Source organism: Equus quagga, chromosome 13, assembly GCF_021613505.1.
Source record: "Equus quagga isolate Etosha38 chromosome 13, UCLA_HA_Equagga_1.0, whole genome shotgun sequence".
NCBI lineage: Eukaryota > Metazoa > Chordata > Mammalia > Perissodactyla > Equidae > Equus > Equus quagga.
Window position 1 is genome coordinate 2709232 of NC_060279.1, and position 19005 is coordinate 2728236.

At 47.5% G+C, this 19005-nt stretch overlaps 1 protein-coding gene across 13 annotated transcripts in view; it reads left to right on the top strand.

Annotated features, from left to right (window-relative positions):
- SRGAP2 (SLIT-ROBO Rho GTPase activating protein 2) overlaps positions 1–19005 on the top strand; it is a 236592-nt gene that overhangs the window by 191858 nt on the left and 25729 nt on the right. For all 13 annotated transcript variants that reach the window (XM_046680828.1, XM_046680830.1, XM_046680832.1 and 10 more), the window contains 7 exons: positions 1757–1841; positions 4684–4711; positions 6490–6514; positions 9153–9213; positions 14756–14833; positions 15756–15890; positions 17916–18021. In XM_046680828.1, the coding sequence (XP_046536784.1) occupies positions 1757–1841; positions 4684–4711; positions 6490–6514; positions 9153–9213; positions 14756–14833; positions 15756–15890; positions 17916–18021 (518 nt within the window). The remainder of the gene's footprint in view (positions 1–1756; positions 1842–4683; positions 4712–6489; positions 6515–9152; positions 9214–14755; positions 14834–15755; positions 15891–17915; positions 18022–19005) is intronic.

Below are 19005 nucleotides of genomic sequence, written 5' to 3' on the forward strand. Positions count from 1 at the left end.
GGTCTGACCCTAGGGAGGAGGCAGTCGAGAGAGAAAGGCTGGTGAGTAGTAACGGTCTGTGTGAGAAGTGCCGTCATGGACAACTGCAGAGGGAGGCACAGGAGTGTCTGGATGAGCACGGAGGCCAGGAGGTGCGTGTCAGAGAAAGCAGGCTTCTTTTCTTTGTTTTCCACGAGAGTGAGAAGCGCGCTCTTGGTTAAAAGTTCACACTGTATAGAAAGGTACCGAGTAAAAGTAACTACAGTTTGTCACCTTTTCTTCCTGCCCTCACCCTAAGTGGTAATAGCCATAAAATCAGAGGCTTGATGTATAATTATACTTTTTTCCTAATGCATTAAAAGAAAGAACTATTACAATTTAAATGTCTGATCCACTTACCCCCTCAGCTGTGTCGTGTATCCCCGTGCTCTCCGGGTCACGCTCTGGGGGACACTGCCATTTTGCCTGAGTTTACTCCTGGGCCGAGGACCCCTGAGCCAGCGGATGAAGCCCTGCATCGGGAGACAGCCGAGGCAAACTGAGATCCCAGGACGGGCTGGCGGGCAGAGCGTCTAGTCCAAAGGCCTGGGCTCCAGGCCTAGCACCCCCACGTCCTGGCTCACAAGAGTAGTAATTTATTTAACACTCCCTTCTCCAGCATCGTCTTCTCATCTGTAATAAGGAAATAATGATGTCTTCCCTAATGTGCCGTGCGGAGTTATCCTGAGTGTCAAATGAGAGAATGTGTTGAAGTGCTCTGAAGACTTGTACATTGCTACACATATATAAAGAATTAATACTATGAAGTTTTGTTCTGCTTCTCTCCTTCTCCTGCTCTGTACCACAGTGGATAGAGCGTGTTATCATAATGGTCAGGAGAACACATTGTACCGTCAAACTACATATGTTTGGATACTGGCTCTAACATTCTCTCACTGTTTGACCTTGAGCAACAAATCTCTCCAGACCTCAGAGCCCTCATCCGTAAGATGGGGATAATGATAATAATAGACCATAAGGTTGTTTTGAAAATTTGGTGAATTGTCCCTGGGGACATATAGTCGCTCATTGGGCAGACAAAGGTTGAGAGGGGTCAGATAAAAAATGCAGCACAGCAATTGTATTTTGACTGTTAGAGCAGATGGGATGGAATTTCCATAACCTCATCTTGTGTTTGGAGGCACCAGTATGTGTGCATGCAGGTGGGGGCTGGCAGCCCCGCCCTGAGTGCTTAGAAATCCCAAGCTTTCCACCAAGACTCCGTGCAAAATAGAGGAGGAGGCTGATTAAGACATGGCTCAGACAGAGATGCTCTGCTGCCGGGCTTGCAGCTGAGGCAGGGGCTGAGCCTGCCCTTGGCATTGCTCCTGGTGTGATGGAATGCACACTGGGTGGGGCCGGGCAGGCCTGGATGTCAGTGGAGGTGACAAGTAGCGGGTGTGTGTCCTCATACCGAGAAGACCAGGGCTCGGTGAATCCATCCACTCCTCCTGTTCTTCTCTGGTGGAACTGGAAGAGATGGGGGAGGGGTTCTAGGAGACAGATTCTGACACTGGCCTATATGGAGCTCCCAGGAAACATAGATCGGGATACTAATCCACCATGAAAATCAGCGGCTCCCAGATGCTCAGGGCCTTAAAGAAATAAAAAATGGACCTGGTGGAATTTGAGTCAGAAACCAAAAACCCTCTTAAAAAGGGCATTGTACAGCTGGGCATCTGTAATTTTTTTTTTCTTCAGGAGGCTTATTGCTCTTTTTCCTCCTCCTCCCTTACAGAAAATGAAGGAATACCTGGAGGGCAGGAACCTCATCACCAAGCTGCAAGCCAAGCATGACCTTCTCCAGAAAACCCTGGGAGAAAGTGAGTGTGGGAGTTCTGCTGGAGGTTTGGCAATGAGGGGAAGGCCGAGCCCTGAGCTGTACCGCTGAAGCTCCATCCTAAGCCACATGGGCCCGATCTTGTATGAATGCATTTCTTTGCCTAGCCTGTTTGATGTGGAAGCACAGGCCCCAAATGACTGCTTGAGTAATGGGGGAAGGCCAGTGCTTAATGAAGCACTAATGTGCATCATCCACTTGTTTAAATGGAGCGTGCCTGCTCTCCACCCAGTCTCCCACCCTCGCCTCCTCTGCTGCGATTGGAGTGAAGGGGCTGACGGGGTCATTGATTCTCCAGACACTTGGTTAAAACTCTTGCTCCTCTGTGGCAGGACTGAGGCTGGAGCCAGAAGGTAAGGAGCTGTGGGGTGAGAAACCCAGCTGCTCTGAGGAGAGGAGAGGCTTCTCACAGGCCGGGGTGACGGGCAGGCTGCTGCTCTCGGTAGCGTCAAGGTAGAGCATCGATTTCCTTCTGCTTTGAAGGGTCCTGATGCTAAGTGGAAGCCCTCTCTCTGCCTTGGCCATGCTGGGGCCATGGTGCTGAATGCACTGTCTGGTCTCATAGGATGATTTTAACCAGACCCTGGAAAGTAGCAAGGCAGAGAACTGGACTGGCTCTCTGGACTTTCTCTCCTCTGCTGTCAAACAGAAGGCGAAGGTTGAAAGCGAAGCTTCGCTGGGGTTTTTGGCACCTTGCCCAGGTCTCCTGCCTGGCTCTCAGCATCCTTTGAGGAATGGGGTTCCCAGGTTGGGGATGCCTCCGAATGCCCGACCCCGCCTGCCTACCCTGCTAATCTCCGCTCTTAAATATGGGAAGGGGGAGGCTACAGGGAGAACGTGGTAACACTAGTGAGAGGCAAACCTGCGCTTGTGCAGAGGTCTGACAGTGTCAAATCGGTTCCTGGGCGCTCCTCAGAGAGGCTGCAGAGTATAGGAAAGTGGACACACTCATTGGCTCATTGGCCCCAGGAATCGGAGCCCCACTTTTCATACCAGAGTCTCCTACCCACCCTTCTTGGCCTGTCCTCCTTCTCCCCTGGACGATTCCCCCAGGTAATTAATTCTTTTATCTCTAATGTCTTCGATCTTGTGATTTTTAAGGCATTTTCTTTTTTGTCAAGAAAGCCTGTTAGGTAACTCTTGTTCTTTCTCCTCCCCACCACCCAAGGGACTCAGGCTGAACAGATTTGGGCATTGAGATCCAAACTTGGCTTATAGGAAATCTTTACTCTTGGATTATCAGATTGCTCCATGGGGAATTGGAGGAAAGAAAGCCCAGAACTATTTGAAGCACATTATAACTGCAATTTCTTTTTGCCAAGATAATCTAAGCATAGCCCACAAGTGCGATGGGGAGCAGGGCCTTGGGTGTGAGAGTGAAAGAGTGTGTACACACACGTGCACCACATGTGCTACTCCGGAGAGGCAGAGGTTGGTGACCGTTCATGAGCGCTGCAAATTGCCTTCATCTGAAGATGACAAGTTCTAGCAATAAGGAAAAATAGCCACAGATCTTCCTCCACCAGTCCTCATGTCCCTGCCTTCTCTGTGTATTTGTCACCGTGACACAAGAGCCCTTGTTCTTGCCACGGAGGGATAATTGATGTGTATGAATATTCCAGAATGGAAATGGGACAGATGTTGAAAATAATGGCTCAGAATAATATTTTTGCAGATGAAAGCTGAGCCTTTAGCAATGAGATGCTGTTAGGGGTGGGGGAGGGTGTTGCTCAGGATGAGCTGAACTGTAATCAATTAGCAACCTTTAGAGGCAAGACAAGGCCCCGCCCTCCCCTGCCCCTGGCGCTGCCGCTCCAGGAGCTGGATGAGGAGTGCAGGCGCTGCTCTCTCCTGCCCCGCTCAGGGCCTGCTTGGGTTTTCTCTGCTTTATCTAAATAGGACTAACACAAACCAACCTTGGTTAATGTGGACCCAAAGAAAGCACCATAGAGTACATCCTGGTCCGTGCACACATGTTAGGTATTTTGTTAAAAACATAAGAATACTTCGAATGAACTTTGATTCTTCTTTTTTCTTTTACATACATTTTATTTACTTATTTATTTTTTATTGAAGTAACGGTTTATAACATTGTATAAACTTAAGGTATACATCATTATATTTCGATTTCTGTGTAGACTGCATCATCTTACTTTAAGATTTTCAATTCCATTTTTTAAAGCTGGCAGTGACCCATTCAACTTACTATTAGAACCCACTATCAGATTGAGAACCACGGTTTGATAGCAATATCAGCATTAAATCTCATTTTTCCCTTGCCACCCCAGCCCGACCTAGTAGAAGTTAGTATGAATCTAAAACTAGAACTTTCGTATCTTCTCCCTCCTGTCCCCAGACAACTCCTCCTTCTCTCTTTCCCTGCCACCCTCAACCGTGTGTGTGTGTGTGTGTTCATATACTCAGGAGCAAGCAAGCTTGTCCCTCCCTCCTTGCCACAGACGTACACCCAACACACACAGAAGAGCAGTTGAATTTCGTCTCGGGAAGACGTCTAATAATTTGTTCTCTAAAATGTGATCTGCCTTGCCACGGTTCCCCTACACCCACCCCTGTTTTCCCGATGGGAGGCAGAGCTGGCACACCTAAGGTCAGGGACACAGCAGCCCTGGACTGGGAACACGCAGCAGAAGCAGCACTTGCCCAGAAAGAGGCTCTGGGCGCTTCTCTTCTTTTCTGCCTGGAAGGCCATTGGCGCCGTGATATCAGGGGCTCTCTGGGGAGACGGGGTAATTCCTTGGAGCGAGTCTCCCTCTTTCACCCCTTCTGCTTCAACATGTGCTTTTTTGCCTTTGTCTTTCCAACAGGTCAGCGGACAGATTGCAGTCTGGCCAGGTAGGTGTGGCCTGGGACAGCCCTGGAAAGGGATGAAGAGAGACCGATGGGGTCGAGCCATCCCAGTCTGGGAAGGAGCCAAGGAGCTGAGCGGAAAGGGCGGTGGGTGGATGACTTCGTGAAGGAGTGGCCCAGAGCAGGAATTTCTTCCTTCTCTTTGCCTTGGTGATCGTCACCGTCTGGCCTCGACTGGAAGTGGGATTTGCTTTAACTTAGGCGAAAAGCTGAGCAGAACTGAGCGAAGGGAGTTATCATTTGCTAAAATAGTCCCAGGACTCCCAAAGGCCACTGCATTGCAAGGAGAAGAAATGTTTGCCTCTGGAGGATCCCGGTAACCTAACCTTAGCTGCTAGACTTCGGCATGCGGGCTTTGGGAAGTCTCTGACCCAGAGAAGGAAGATCAGGAGATAGCATTTGATCTGAGATTTTTTTTTTTATGCATGGAAAAGATGACGGCCCCTAATTTAAGTGACTTGCTGGATAATGAAATATTACATTACATGGCTTGCCAAACAGCATTGGTGGAAACCCTTGCCTGACGTACAAGTATGCAACCCTCCCAATCTTTCCCCGCCTTCCCCCCCTTCTCCCCAGCCAAATATTTTCCCTCCCAGTCACAGAGCTGCTATGAGAAAACTCGTGAGCTGGCGGAGAGCAAGGCATTCATTCAGCCAGCAGTTCTCAGATGCCTAAAAATGTGCTGATTTAACTAGAGAAAGAGATTTTTAATGGGCTGGACTCCTTAGAGACCCTGGGTTAGCCCATTATATCAACCACTTATATCTGCCAACACACACAATAATCATGAGGCCATTTACAATTATAGGCTCATTATTTAGAAGTAGCTTCATTTGGCTTTCATCATTTTGTCATTGTGGATTACAATAAAGATCCCATTAATATACCAATATTGTTGACCAGAGGAACCAGAATAATGGAATTCTGTGGAATATATCTTCTTGGTGATAGAGTCTTAGTAGAAGTTCACCTGAAATGCTATATCTGCAGAAGGCTCTATGGGAGTGAAGAGAGCTGAACTGAATTCCCTTCTCCTGTGTTATTTCATTGTGTGACCTTGGGCCACTCTTTTCCCCATTCTGAACTCCACTTTCCTCATCTATCAGACAAGAAAGAGCATTCCACTAACTCCAAGGAGCTCTAGGATTCCAAAGAGGTTCCTCAGCGGTGGCCTGGTGGGAGGGGCACAGGGAGCCCAGTAGCCAGGTTCTGGTCCCTTCCTTCACGAAGACAGGGCAGTGCTGCCCTCCTTGCATGGTGATTGTGCCTGAGTCAGAATCCCTTGGAGAAAAGCCTTCTAAGTCTCAACACAGCTTGAAAAGCATTGACCTAGAGGATCGCCAATATTCCTTCCAATCTGGATGCTTCACCCTCTGAATTCCAGGAAAATTGCTCCCTGTCTTTTCCCTAAGGATTTCTAAGAAAGAAAACTATAGCTTCCTTTGGTGTTTACTAGTGTCTCTTTGCAAACAGAGAGATCTTCTTACTGTCAACCCAAATTTATTTTACTGCCAATTGAACCAAGTCCCTCCTATTCTCATTTTGAATGGTGGCAGACATTAAAAGCAAAGACCCCTTTGCTTTTGTGAAAAGGGCTTTATTTGAAAAGTAACTTAAAAAGTCTCTTAGCCATTTCTGGGACTGAGCTGAATAACATGACTTGTTTCATTAACCACCATCAGATTGTTTTTAATCCCATTTTCTCCTTTTCCTTCCTGTTGCTGGATCGGTCCTCTCTGACTCGGCGGGGTCAACCATAGGCGTAGCTCAACCGTAAAGAAGCAGGTAAGGGCCCAACAGGAGCCAGGCTGGTCTGGTGTGAAGAGATTACATCCCACAAACAATTGTGGAACTCCACTGTGAGCAGGACAGACACCTTTCTGACTTCATGCCTGCCTTTGGAATGTACCACTTGGTCATAGTATGTTTAATATTATGGCAACTTCATTGATTTAGCTTGTTTAGCTGGAGAGGCCCTGGTCTCTCTTGACTTGTTCCGCTCCTCTCTATTCATTGACCCTTTTACGTACTAGAGATTTGACTGTGGCAGATTGTGCCAGAACTGCCCTTGGCATCTCTTCTCTAGGAGACCACAAAAGAGGCCTCACACTTTGTGCATCTGTACCAACACGTCAGTAACTCATAACAGCTAATCACCTGGACGGGGCGCTCTTGCTTTAAGTTTGCAGACTTTTGTTTGTTTCTGGTGGTATAGTCATCCCAGATGTATTTGTGAGACATGCTAAAAATGCAAAGATGGGTCTGGTCTAGGAATGATAGGCAAGAGATGTTGAACTCTGCAATTTTGTGCATTATCTTCAGTGTTGTATTGAAATCTGACATGGGCAGCTAGCTCTCAGTACTGATATTAGGAGGGATCTTAGAGAGCAGTGGCATGGGTGATCCACATCAGTGGATCCAAACAGCACTTGAGCTTGTTTAAAAAAAAATTAATTGAAATATTTTTTGCAGTAGCATATTTAACCTTCTAATTATACTTTGTGGCAAATACTGAAATGATTTTGTATGCCCTAAGCACACACCAGCCATGCAGGAGGAGTTAGCAAGGAGGAGGTGGAGACGTCTCAGAAATGTCTTTGTGTTTACTCAGGGGAAAGCTGATTTGGGCTTTAAAAAATCATTTTGGGTAATTCACAGTGGCTGTAGCCACAGGGAGATAATCGAATGTTGGGGGCACATGGTTTCTGTGGTATCGGCAGCCCCAGCAGCGTCTTCAGCCGATCTGACTGCTCCAGCTGGCTGGGCAGTCTGGCTGGGGAACTGGATGACAGCCCTCACTCGTCTTAGCGTTAGTGTCACCATTTTTTTTCCCTCTCTACTTTGGATCTCATTTTAATGAGAACACCATTGGATACAATTACACATTTTTTAACTTATAAAAATTTCATTGCCACTCTCGTTCCTCTTATTTCTCTATTTCTTCTTCTCCTTTCTCCCATAATTTCTTTTAAAACTAGAGAGAAATGGAGTGCCTCCCAGGGATAACTTAGTGCATTTAAAATTAATAGGTGGATATCTTAAAGAAGAGCAAGTCTTTTTTCCCTTCAACACTTAGAGCAGGATGGAACTTGAAGTTTGTTCCTTTCAGTTTCTGGACTGAAACTGGGCCTCCTACTTGTAGAAGGAGCATGTATCCGAGGGCTTCACAGCCTCCACCCTGGCTGCAGGAGTGCCAGAGACCACAGTTTGGCAGGTGGTGTATGCCCCTGGTTGGGCCCACCATCGAAGGAACAGGGCACCCATCTGGTTTGCATCCTGCTGTGCCTAAGCAGTTACTGGCAAAGCATATTTTTGCCTGGTGCTAGATTTGCGTAAGAGTTCCAGGATACACCAAAAACCCCAATCAAATAAAGATCTTGTTTTCATTCTGCTGCCCCGGTTTCTTTCCAGCAGCTCAAATCTAATGGTAGATCAGTAAAGAGTTTTTCTAAGATGGTCAAGAGGGTAAATAGTATGTAATTTGGAAGATGAGTAATCTTGTATAAGTCACCAGGAAGTAAGTATTTGTTCATTTGTTTGTTTATGGCAAATCTGCCAAACAAGAGAAAGAATCTGAAAGCTTTTGTTTTTGAGGGTCCCTAATGGGTTCCAGTCATTTTTGACCCTAGCAAAGATTAAGTTCAAACCATCCCAGACTTTTCTTCAAAAGGAGATGCCTCAGCTGCTGCTTGCCTGCTCCCTTCAAACCCAGCATTTTCTCTCTCCTGTTACTGCTGTGTCTTCTCTGCCGGCTGCTGGCCTTTCTTTCTCCATTCCTCTTAATTTAGGCATTTCCCCAAAGCTTCGTCCTCTTTGGCCTTCTCTCCGTATGCTGTCCCTTGTCGCTTTTGTTTCCTCAGATGACTCTCTCCCTCTCTAAGTGTCCATTTGTCCTGTAGTACTGTCATTCAGAGTCTTTGGATCTAACTACTAAGTGGTGGGCTGGACATGAATGCTTGAGAGTTGAGACAGCACCTCCCACCCTCAGCATCAGTCTCCTAACCTTCTCCACCGCGTCGTAACTTCCCTAGCACCACCCCTGACGTCTCTATTTCTCTTAATGGGCACCCTCCATTCTTCACAGTCCCTGAAGCCTCAAATCTCATCTTTGAGATCTCCTTTTTTTTCTCTTTACCCGCATCTAATCGGCTGTCAAGACTTGTATTTTCTCCCTTGGTGGAAACAGGAACCTAACAACTGTAATGGAGAGCAGTACCTGGCCGTGCAGAACTCGGCACCCTTGTGGCGTTCCAAGTGCAGCTTGTGTATGTGCCCTGCAGCTGGGCCGGCAGGCCTGACGCTTGTCTGTGGACTGGCCGCTGATCCAGCTGAGACAAATTCCGCGCAGCTTGGCCCGTTTTCTCTGACCCTGGGCTATCCCTGTTTGAAGATTCTAATATTGTGTTTCTCTTCGGTTTTTCAGGATTCCAGCCAGGCAATTCCTCTGGTGGTAGAAAGCTGTATCCGGTTTATCAGCAGACATGGTAAGCAGGATTATAGCCTTGCCCATATTTGTGCAAAGCTGGGAAGCGCTTCCAGGAATTCTTTGTAGAGTAAGAATAGAGATTGACTTCCCATCCTGACATTCTCAGAAAAGGAATAAAATCTTATTTGTTCTCATAATGTTTGCTGCTTCAGAGTGGCCACACCTAGACTTTGAGAGAAAGACATCATGTGTTTTGACCCCAAATGCCTCAGCCACTTACCACACTCCCTTTTCCAGCTTGAGAGTGAGTTTTAAATCACAGCTGTTATGTGAGTAAGCCCAGCTGGTATGATGTGGTGACGGTCGTTTCGCCATTACTCACAGTCTTTGCACGTGTCGGTATCTGCACCGCACGGCCTGGACCATTATGTCACATTGGCTTTCTGCGTCGCTTTGAAAACGACTCCTTTGGAAATGTTGCATTGATTCCTAATCATATTCAGCTTTTGTTCTGGTTTGGTCTCCTTGGACTGAGAATCATCAAGAGCTCAGTTAGTAGCTGGTCTTAAAGTTGTAGCCAACATTTGAGAGTCTGCGGGGCTGGCTCCTTCTCAGCCAAAGTCAGATCATGCTAGCTTCTGCTTGGATGCAGCCGAATCTCATAAACTCCATTTCTCACCAGCTCCTAGGCTAGTCGGACAGAATTTAGGGATAGGGATGAATTGCCAGAGAGTTGATCTTCCACGTATAAGAGTGTTTAGAAAGCACGCATATCTGAGCTAGCACCAGAAAGATTCATTTCTAGCAACTGGGCGTCAGAAATTGTTTTTAGATGCTGTCCTGTCTAGTTATAGGAAAAAGGACAGAGTGACCTTCTTGGAGCTGAGGAGGTATGTAGATGATTGCCGGTCTCAGTTCGTAGGCAGCCTCTCTCCCCCTTCCTCGCCTTCCGCTCTCCTGATAAACTGAGACATTGCTTGGGTTCATTTTTGGAATAGTAATCATTGTGGCATGGTTACAACTTATCTCATTCTAATCAGCTACAGTTTTTTCATCTTATCTCTATTCAGTTGCAGTGACAGCTCTGTCCATCACTATTGAACAGTCAGCAAAAACTTATCAAGGCCCTGATCAGTGCTGAGCCCCAGGCATTGCCACCCAGGAAAGCAAAAACAGGGTGATACCCTGTCCCTTTCTTTACCTGGCTTTATGATACAGTTGGGAGAAAATAAACAAGCAAGTGAAAAGTTAAATGAAAAGAGAGAAGCTGTAGTAATTCAGAAGAGCAGTGTATGAAATTTCACAAGATAGTAATGATTAATGGTCAAACAGCTGGCAAAGATAAGTCCAAACTGAGTTCAGGGGAGGAAGAATTATTTGCGCCTAAAGGACAATGGGAAGAAGAGAGTCTGAACTCCTGTTCTTTTATCCATGCAGTCCATTCATTCATTCATTCATTCAACAGGTGTATATATTGATTGCTCATCGCATGCCAAGAAAAAGTTCCTGTCTTCATGAACCTTACGTTCTACTACAAGACAGATAATCGGACGATCAGTTGATCGGTCGATAAATAAACGAACTATGTACACTGTGTCAGGTGTTGGTGACTGTCGTGATGAAAATCAAGCGAAGCGAGCAGATGGAGAAGGGAGAGGGGACGCTGTTCTAGTGGGTCGTTCAGGGAAGAGGCCTTAGGTCACCTAAGAAGGTAACATTTGAGCAGAGTCCTAAAGGCAGTGAGGGAGTGAGCGCCCTGGGTATCTGGGGAGCCGTGTTTTGGGAAGAGGTAACATCAAGAGCAGAGGCCCTCGGCATATGCAGGGACCAGCACGCAGGAGGCCAGTGTGGCGAGAGCACAGTGAGTGAAGAGGAGAGTGACAGGAGATGAACCAGAGGCCAGACTCTTAGGGCCTCATCGGGTAAGGTTGGTGTTTAGATTTTATTCGGAGTGAGGTGGGAAGCTGTTGGAGAGGAAATGATCTTGTTAAAGGATCCCAGGCTCCTGTATGGAGAGAAGACCACAGGAGGCTACTGCAGTAACCCAGGGAAGACATGACAGTGGCCTAGACCAGGCTGTTAGCTGTGAGGAGCTGAGAAGTGCATGGGTTCCAGATACAGTGGCTTGAATGTCCCTGTCCCTGTACAGGCATACTGCATGAGGAGACAGAAACGAGCACATGTCTGTGGTGAGGCTCTGGGGAGACAGGTATGCTCAAATATTGCTGATGGCAATGCAAACCAATAAATCCTTTTGGAGGGGAATTTGGCATTATCTAACAAAAGTACGTATGTGTTTATCTTCTGATCCAGCAGTCCTTCTAGGAATTTACCCTGAAGATATACCTTCAAGAATATAAAAATACATATGTACAAGGTTATCTGTTGCATTTGTAGTTGCAAAATATTAGAAACAACCTAAATGCCCATACATAGAAGAATGGATGAAGAAACTGTATATGTATAAGAATATACATGTGCCTGCTTACTTCTACAAGAAGAAATGCAGGAAGACTGAGTCCAGAAACCACCATTTGGTTTTGTTATCGACAGCGGGTGGGTGGAAAAAGAGTGAAGAGAATGGGGGAATGAGAAATGGAAGGGAACTGACATTCTCTGAGTATCCCTTTTTGTGTAATTTTGACTTTTAGAACTACATTTGTGTTTTTCATACTCAAAAGATAAATAAATAAATAAAATAACAGTGTGGGTAAAACCCAAAATGGAATCCAAACAGTAACAAATAAGTGTAACTGTATTACAAAGGAACACCACAACCACACTGAAGTGCTGAGGAAGAAAATAACTCATGTGCGGAAAACAGTATTTTGATTATATACTGTAAGTCTAAAGACAAAAAGAGCTGTAAACAAATATTGTATAGGAGTTGGTAATTTTTTTTTATCACAGGGATATGGGCCAGCAATTCTGAAACCATATTATGTGTATTCTAGGATTGAACAAGTAAACATATTGTTGACTTAAAGAAAAAAATACTTAGTACGTAGTAGCCGTTCAAAAAACACTTGTTCAGCTAAACCGAACTTCTTCCCCAAATGGGGCCTCAAAGTCTTCCTGAACTCCCTGAACATTATGGGGAAAGTTTTTGTGTGTTTGCATTTCTGGGGATAGGACCATAACTTTTGTTGGTCCCAAAAGGGTCTGTGGCCCACCAGCTGCTGGCATTTGCACATCTTTACTCTCTTCACGGCCCCTGGGAGGTAGATATTATAGTCCCCACTATAGGGAGAAAAGCTGAGGCTCCTCTGTCACTGGTGGGTCAGGGTGGTCCAGGAAGTCTTAAAGGAGGGGAAGAGGTGTGAGGGACAGCTGAGACTGAGTCCAGCTGGGAAACCCCACCATTTCATGAGAAAAGGAGCCATGTAATGTGAGCAGGAGGTGGTGGCGTAGCAGTGCAATCATTTCGAGAATTCTCTAGGAGAGCAACTCTTGGCAACACCTGGACCCAGCACAAAATGGAAGGTTTTGTGCCATTTCCAAATGACTTGCCCAAGTCTGACTGGTTTTATACTTTTATGTTAGTGTGCACTAAGAAAAAAATGAAGAAGATCATGGATGTGTCAGGTTGGTGATGTGCAGCCTTACCTGCGTTGTAATAAAAGCTAACTGCTCTTCCCCTTTACTTTCTGAAAACGACCATTTATTAATGTTTTTACTTTCAGAATCATCGATTAGACGCTAAAGATTCTGTCTGTTGAGCAAGAGCACGTGATGGTCCTTCTTAAAGCATTGGTTCTTGAGGGGGTTGGGAACCAGGCAGAAGGGACCTCTGTTGTCTTGAGCCTGTGGCCTAACTTCCCCTGAGCTCTGCTGTGAGTTCTTCTGGTCCTGGGCCCAGAGGCCCCAGCGGCTTTCCTTGATGGTCTGATCTACCAAGAAGTATGGAAACGATCCCCTCTCAGCAAGTCTTTGGCTTCACCAATGACAAGAAGCAGAACGTGCTGAGTAGCCTGGTCCCTGAGATGACATTTGCGATGATATAGTATAGTAACTGTTTTTGACAAGTCGCCAGGCATGTGGCTGTTTCTGGCAGAACACTTGCTGTTTACTTCCATGTTTGAATGACATTATCTGGCTGTTGCATCCCATTGGTAACTACTATGGTACTTTTACATTGGTGCTAATGGGGTTTAAACATTGCCTGACATTCTGTGAGGAATATTCTGGAGATTCCCTTAGAGGAGCACACAACTTAAGTCCTATTACAAGCCAGGTAATTAAATTCCCCCTGCTTACTTCTTCATATTGCTCCCGCTGGATTCAGGATTTCAGTCCTGGCCTGTGTAGTTACCTCCAAAGGTCCAGCTGGTAGAATCCAGTGACCCCCTCAGCAAGAGGGTGGCCCTGAAACAGTGGGCAAAAGGTAGCATTTTTTTGTTTGTTTTCCTAAAAAAGAAATTTGTTTGAGACTTCCCTAAGTTTTTCATGGATCATGCCATGACAGGGGGACTTTGACAAAATTCCCAAGATTGAGACGCAGGGCTCCAGAGGAGGGCGGGGCAGACCTGATGTGAGTCAAGGTGCTGGTTCAGTCCGACCGCCAGACCCAGCACTAGGGACGTGCTTCCTGGATCGCTTGCCCATTTTGCAGTCGCATGGGTGGTGCCCTCTGTAAGCCATATCTGTGTCAGACCAACAAATGGGTTCCCACCGCCTCTGCACTTGCCCTCCAGGAGGCCCTGCAGCCTGGTGTTGAGGAAGAAGTACAGGGCTGCGCCTGGAAGGCCTGGGTTTGCATCCTGGCTCTGGTTCTTAGCACCTGGATGACCTAAGGCTGGTCATCACTCATCAATCCCTTCGTCTAGAAAATGGGCTTGCTAGGTACCCCTACCTTAATGGCTGGTATGAAGACCAATTGATTTGTTTATATGAAAGCATTTCTTAGCAGCAATCACCACACATGCACTGTTTCTTTATGATTATTTCTACTCTGACAAAACCAAGAAGACAAAGTTTTCATGCACATCATCGTACTGTAACATTCACGTGTGTTTGCCTTTAGAGTTAAGCAGCAGTCAAGGCCCAGTGGCTAGCACCGTGTCTGGCAGTACTGTCTGTTGACTGTTCAACAGTCAAGTCCTCTTTTTACCTAAGTATTCAAAGTGTTGTGCCCTAGAACAGCCAAATAGTGCCAGAACAGCTAAAGTGATAATTACAGTCTCAGACCATGTGAAACTCCTCCAGTGGGGTCTCATGGCTTGCTTGCCATGCCCCCAGTTACCATTCCTGACTCCGGGTGATAAGAAGGTGCCGCAGGTCGCTTCCCCACTTTGCAGTTGGGAACAGAGAGGCAAGGCTGGGGAAGGAAGCTAGCTGCCTTGTAGTCTCCCTCAGAATCCGAAATGGAGCCGGTGTGGACGTCTCTTCCCTAAGTCTCTGACTCGGTGCTTTCTGTAGGCTGATGCCTCCTGGCCGCCCCACTGACTTTTCCAGCATCCTTGCACGTGCCTTCTCCTCTGGCCTCTGAGAGACAGGCTGCTGAAACACCCTGGCTGGGGAGACAGACATTCAGCTAAGCTTGGAGCTGTGGTCGTGAATTTGCTTTTTCTTCTCCTGATCACTTTTCCCTGTCTTTCCAGGGCTGCAGCATGAAGGAATTTTCCGCGTGTCAGGATCCCAGGTAGAAGTGAATGACATCAAAAACGCCTTTGAGAGAGGTGAGGAAACAGCCTAGAAGATAAGCCCAAATATCTGCCAGCCCCCTGGGATATCGGCTCCACCCTTTCTACCCTGAGAGGCGCCCAGAGCTCAGCAAGCCAGCTTGCCTCCCTCTCAGGCTGGCACCTGCTCTCTCTTGTGGACGTCCTCCCCCAGGTGTGCGGGGAGATCAGGGCAAACCCCAGCTCCCTCCTCCTCAGTCCAACTCATCTAGCCTCTCTCCTGCAGATGATCTGCCAAAACCCAAGAAGTTAACTATGATATCTGGGTGGTTTATGGCTTCATCCAGAACCCTTGGTGGCAGTTAATATCAAGGCTAATGCGCCTGTTCATCGTAGCCCATTTATTATCTTGTGGGCTATTAAAGTAATGGGCAAGCTTTGGCAATTTCCGTCACTGTAATGGATACATATAGTTTCAATTTGAGGTTGGTCCTATCATTAAATCTAATTACACCTGATATGAAATTTTCCATAGGGAGCTCCAGCATGATTGTTCTCCTGTAAGTAGGTGTCCTTTGTTGCAGGCCAAGAGGAGTGAGAGCTAGTCAGAGGGACCAGCCTCTCTGGCCTCATTTTCCTCCCCCAGGGGCTCGGTCCAGCCCGGTTTCATGATTCTTGTCAGTTGCTGTGTCCTGTCCCTAGCCCACAGTAAATGTCCCTTAGCTAGTCTGGCACAAGTGAATTTATGCTAGTGGACTCCTGTGCCCCCTCCTCTGGCCCTGGGACCCCCGACCCTGAGCAGTCTTCACTTTGTCTCTCCGTGGTCTGCCCCTCTCGTGGCCACCATGCAGGGCCGAGAGCTGGTGGTCTGTGCTGAGGACTTGAGTAGCCCGCCCCTTCCCCACCACCTTTGCTCTGTCCTATGCAGTTTTGCCTCTCTCACTCTCTCTTTCCATTTCGGGGGCTTGCTTATCCTCAGGAGAGGACCCCCTGGCTGGGGACCAGAATGACCATGACTTAGACTCCATAGCCGGCGTCCTGAAGCTTTACTTCCGGGGGCTGGAACACCCTCTCTTCCCCAAGGACATCTTCCGTGACCTGATGGCCTGCGTCAGTAAGTACCATCCTGGGCTCCGACTGGCTTCTGGACAGAGCACCTTGTAGCAACAGATAAGAAAATTCCAGGGGGGCTTTTTTTCTCCTGAGCTTTTCAGTAATGTTTTCCTTTTTCCCTCTTCCCCAGTGAAGTTCTTTCTCCTGGTCCTCACTCCTTCATCCTCTGGTAAGGGAGGAGGAAGAATGACTTCTCAGTGACAGTCTAGGTCCACAGTCAGGGATCCTGGCTTTTTTCTTTCTGATTCACCCTAAACTCCTTTGTTTCACAGGGCTTTATCTTTCTTCAGTAAAATACATTCGTATTCATATGGAAGACGGCATCCTTTTCAGCTATTGGAAGCTTAGACATTAGTGCTGTGCTTTTCCTGATACAAAGGGAGAAAGCACAGGTGTTGCAAACCTGTCCTGCTTCTGCTTTGAACATGGCATGGCTTCCCTCCAGACGTGTTGTGTGTGTTCTAGGAATGAAAGCCCTCTGCACATTTAAAAGGAGCCATGCGCTGTTTTCCCGGAGAGAGATACAGTCTCTACTTTATCCTTCTTAGGGGTTCTCTGTCTCTTATTCTAAAATTTGGGTCTTGAAAAGCTATTCCAGGCCATTTAGGGGTTTTTTGGGGTTTTTTTTTTTGAGGAAGATTAGCCCTGAGCTAACTACTGCCAATCCTCCTCTTTTTGCTGAGGAAGACTGGCTCTGAGCTAACATCCATTACCATCTTCCTCTACTTTATATGTAGGACGCCTACCACAGCATGGGTTTTTGCCAAGCGGTGCACCCGGGATCCGAACCGGCGAACCCCGGGCCGCTGAAGCGGAACGTGCAAATTTAACCGCTGTGCCACCAGGCCGGCCCAGGCCATTTAGTTTAGATCATGATACTGGAACATCCTTCATTTGTTTTCCATGGAAACTTGGATTAATACTGGAAGCAGACCCCACTGGAATGATGGCTTCAGAGGCTGGAGAAGGCAGTGGCCTTTGAAATGGAGAAAAGGTCTTTCTTTCCAGATGGACCAGAGTCTTCGTGCCCCCCGAGTTTCCAGTTTGACTCAGTATATGCCCCGAGCATTGTCCCTCTCTGTTGTTCTGAGAGAGAAAGAGCATTCAGGAAGCCCTCATGTATTATTTGTTGACCCGCTATTTGTGGGAGTCTAGTGGAAATGAGTTCTCTGGTGATTAGGTATATGCACCCCTCGTGTCTTCGTGTCCTTTTCTAGGCCTGGGCATAGGTAGAGCATCTTAGTGGACTGGGGCTACCAAGACAGGGCAAGATGCCTTGGCTGCCCAGTTCTTCCCTTGAGATGTGCTCCTGATCCACGGCTTCCCATTTCTTTTTCACATAAAGGCACTCATAGAAAATGACAGCATCCACATGGCACACTGTAAAGTGGGGAGGCTGGCCATGATGGAGGCCACCAGCTTAGGGCCATGCCTGTGATTAATCTGTCCGCAGCACATGAGTCAGGAAACTTCTCTGGTCTTCTCCCCTGATATCACTACTTATACAAGTAGTAATTTCTACCATTTCTTGCCTCTGGCCACGTTCTTCCCCTCCCCACTGAAGATAAGGGAGGAGAGAAGATGAGCCAGATTTACCCAAAGGATGAGGTGACGCATGTGTACAGCTAGCAGGACAAGACCTGCACAGCCTCTCTCCCTCCCCACGCGTAGACCCTCCGAGGCTGGGAGTCGAGCAGTTGTAGCAGATTTATGGACAGCTGCTTGTCTGTGGTTGTTTTAATAAGAGGGTGGTAGATGCTGTAGGGAACATCTCCAACCCCTTCTGTGCCCAAGGAGCATAAACCTGAAGTCCTGCCTCAGGAAGTGTCTAGAGCCCAGCATGTGCCCTATGGCAGCAGCCCAGCCCCAAGGAGCTACAGGAATGGGACTCCTTACACGGCACCACTGCTTGTGGCTGTGACCTGGCCTTCCTCTGGATTGTACCCGCCAGTAGTAAGGGCGTCTTACCATTGCTCCCTGGGATCTCAGGCACAGTGGAGGATAACGCATGGCTTTCTCCTTTCAGCAATGGACAACCTGCAGGAGAGAGCTCTGCACATCCGGAAGGTCCTCCTGGTCCTGCCCAAAACCACTCTGATCATCATGAGATACCTCTTTGCCTTCCTCAGTCAGTGAGTAGACTTCCCAGTGAGCAGCTGGGTCAGGCCTTGGCTTCGGCCCCTGGAAGTTTACACAGGGACCTGTTGAGACATCCAGCCCACCAAATATTGGTTGAGTAGCTCCCATGTACTGGGCACAGCTGTAGGCTGTAGGAACACACTGTGAAATAAGAGACGAAAGCCCTGATGTCACTCAGCTCACATTCCAGGGTAGGAGACAGAGAACAGATATGTCAGGTGGTGATAAGTATTTATAAGAAAAATAAAGAAATGTAGATATGAAATGGACTGCAGGGGTCTGATTGGGTCAGGGATGAAAGAGGGAGAGCCCCTGAGAGGGATGGTCAGCAGAGGCCTCGCTCAGAGGCAGGGTCCAAGCAGCAGCCGAAATGAAGGAAAGGAAGGAGACGCAGGAACATTGACCACCATTGAACCTGAGAGGCGTGGGGTTGCGGTTGTGGATTTGGGAAGCCATTGGAAGGGTTTAAGCAGAAGAGTGTTGTGATCTGATTTTTTTTTTAAAGGCACCTGAGCTAACTTCTGTTTCCAATCTTCTTCTTCTTCTTCTTCTCCTCCCCAAAGCCCCCCAGTACATAGTTGTATATTCTAGTTGTGAGTGCCTCTGGTTCTGCTACGTGTGGCGCCGCCTCAGCATGGCCTGATGAGCTGTACCATGTCCGCTCCTGGGATCCAAACCGGTGAAACCCCGGGCCGCCGAAGCAGAGCGCACAAACTTAACCACTCGGCCGTGGGGCCGGCCCAGATCTCTATGTATTCTTAGGACCTATCAGCTTCTCTGTGCAGAAGTTGTTGCAGAGGGCCGTGAAGAGAGACAGGCAGACCGCTTCAAAGACTATTGTGCGGTCTCGGTCCGAGGTGTTGGTGACTCAGCCTGGGGAGGGGATGCTGGAGGGTGGTGAGGAGGGCCAGGTTCGGGACCTGTTTTGAACATGGCATTGACGGGATTTGCTGATGGGAGGATGTAGAGTATGAGGA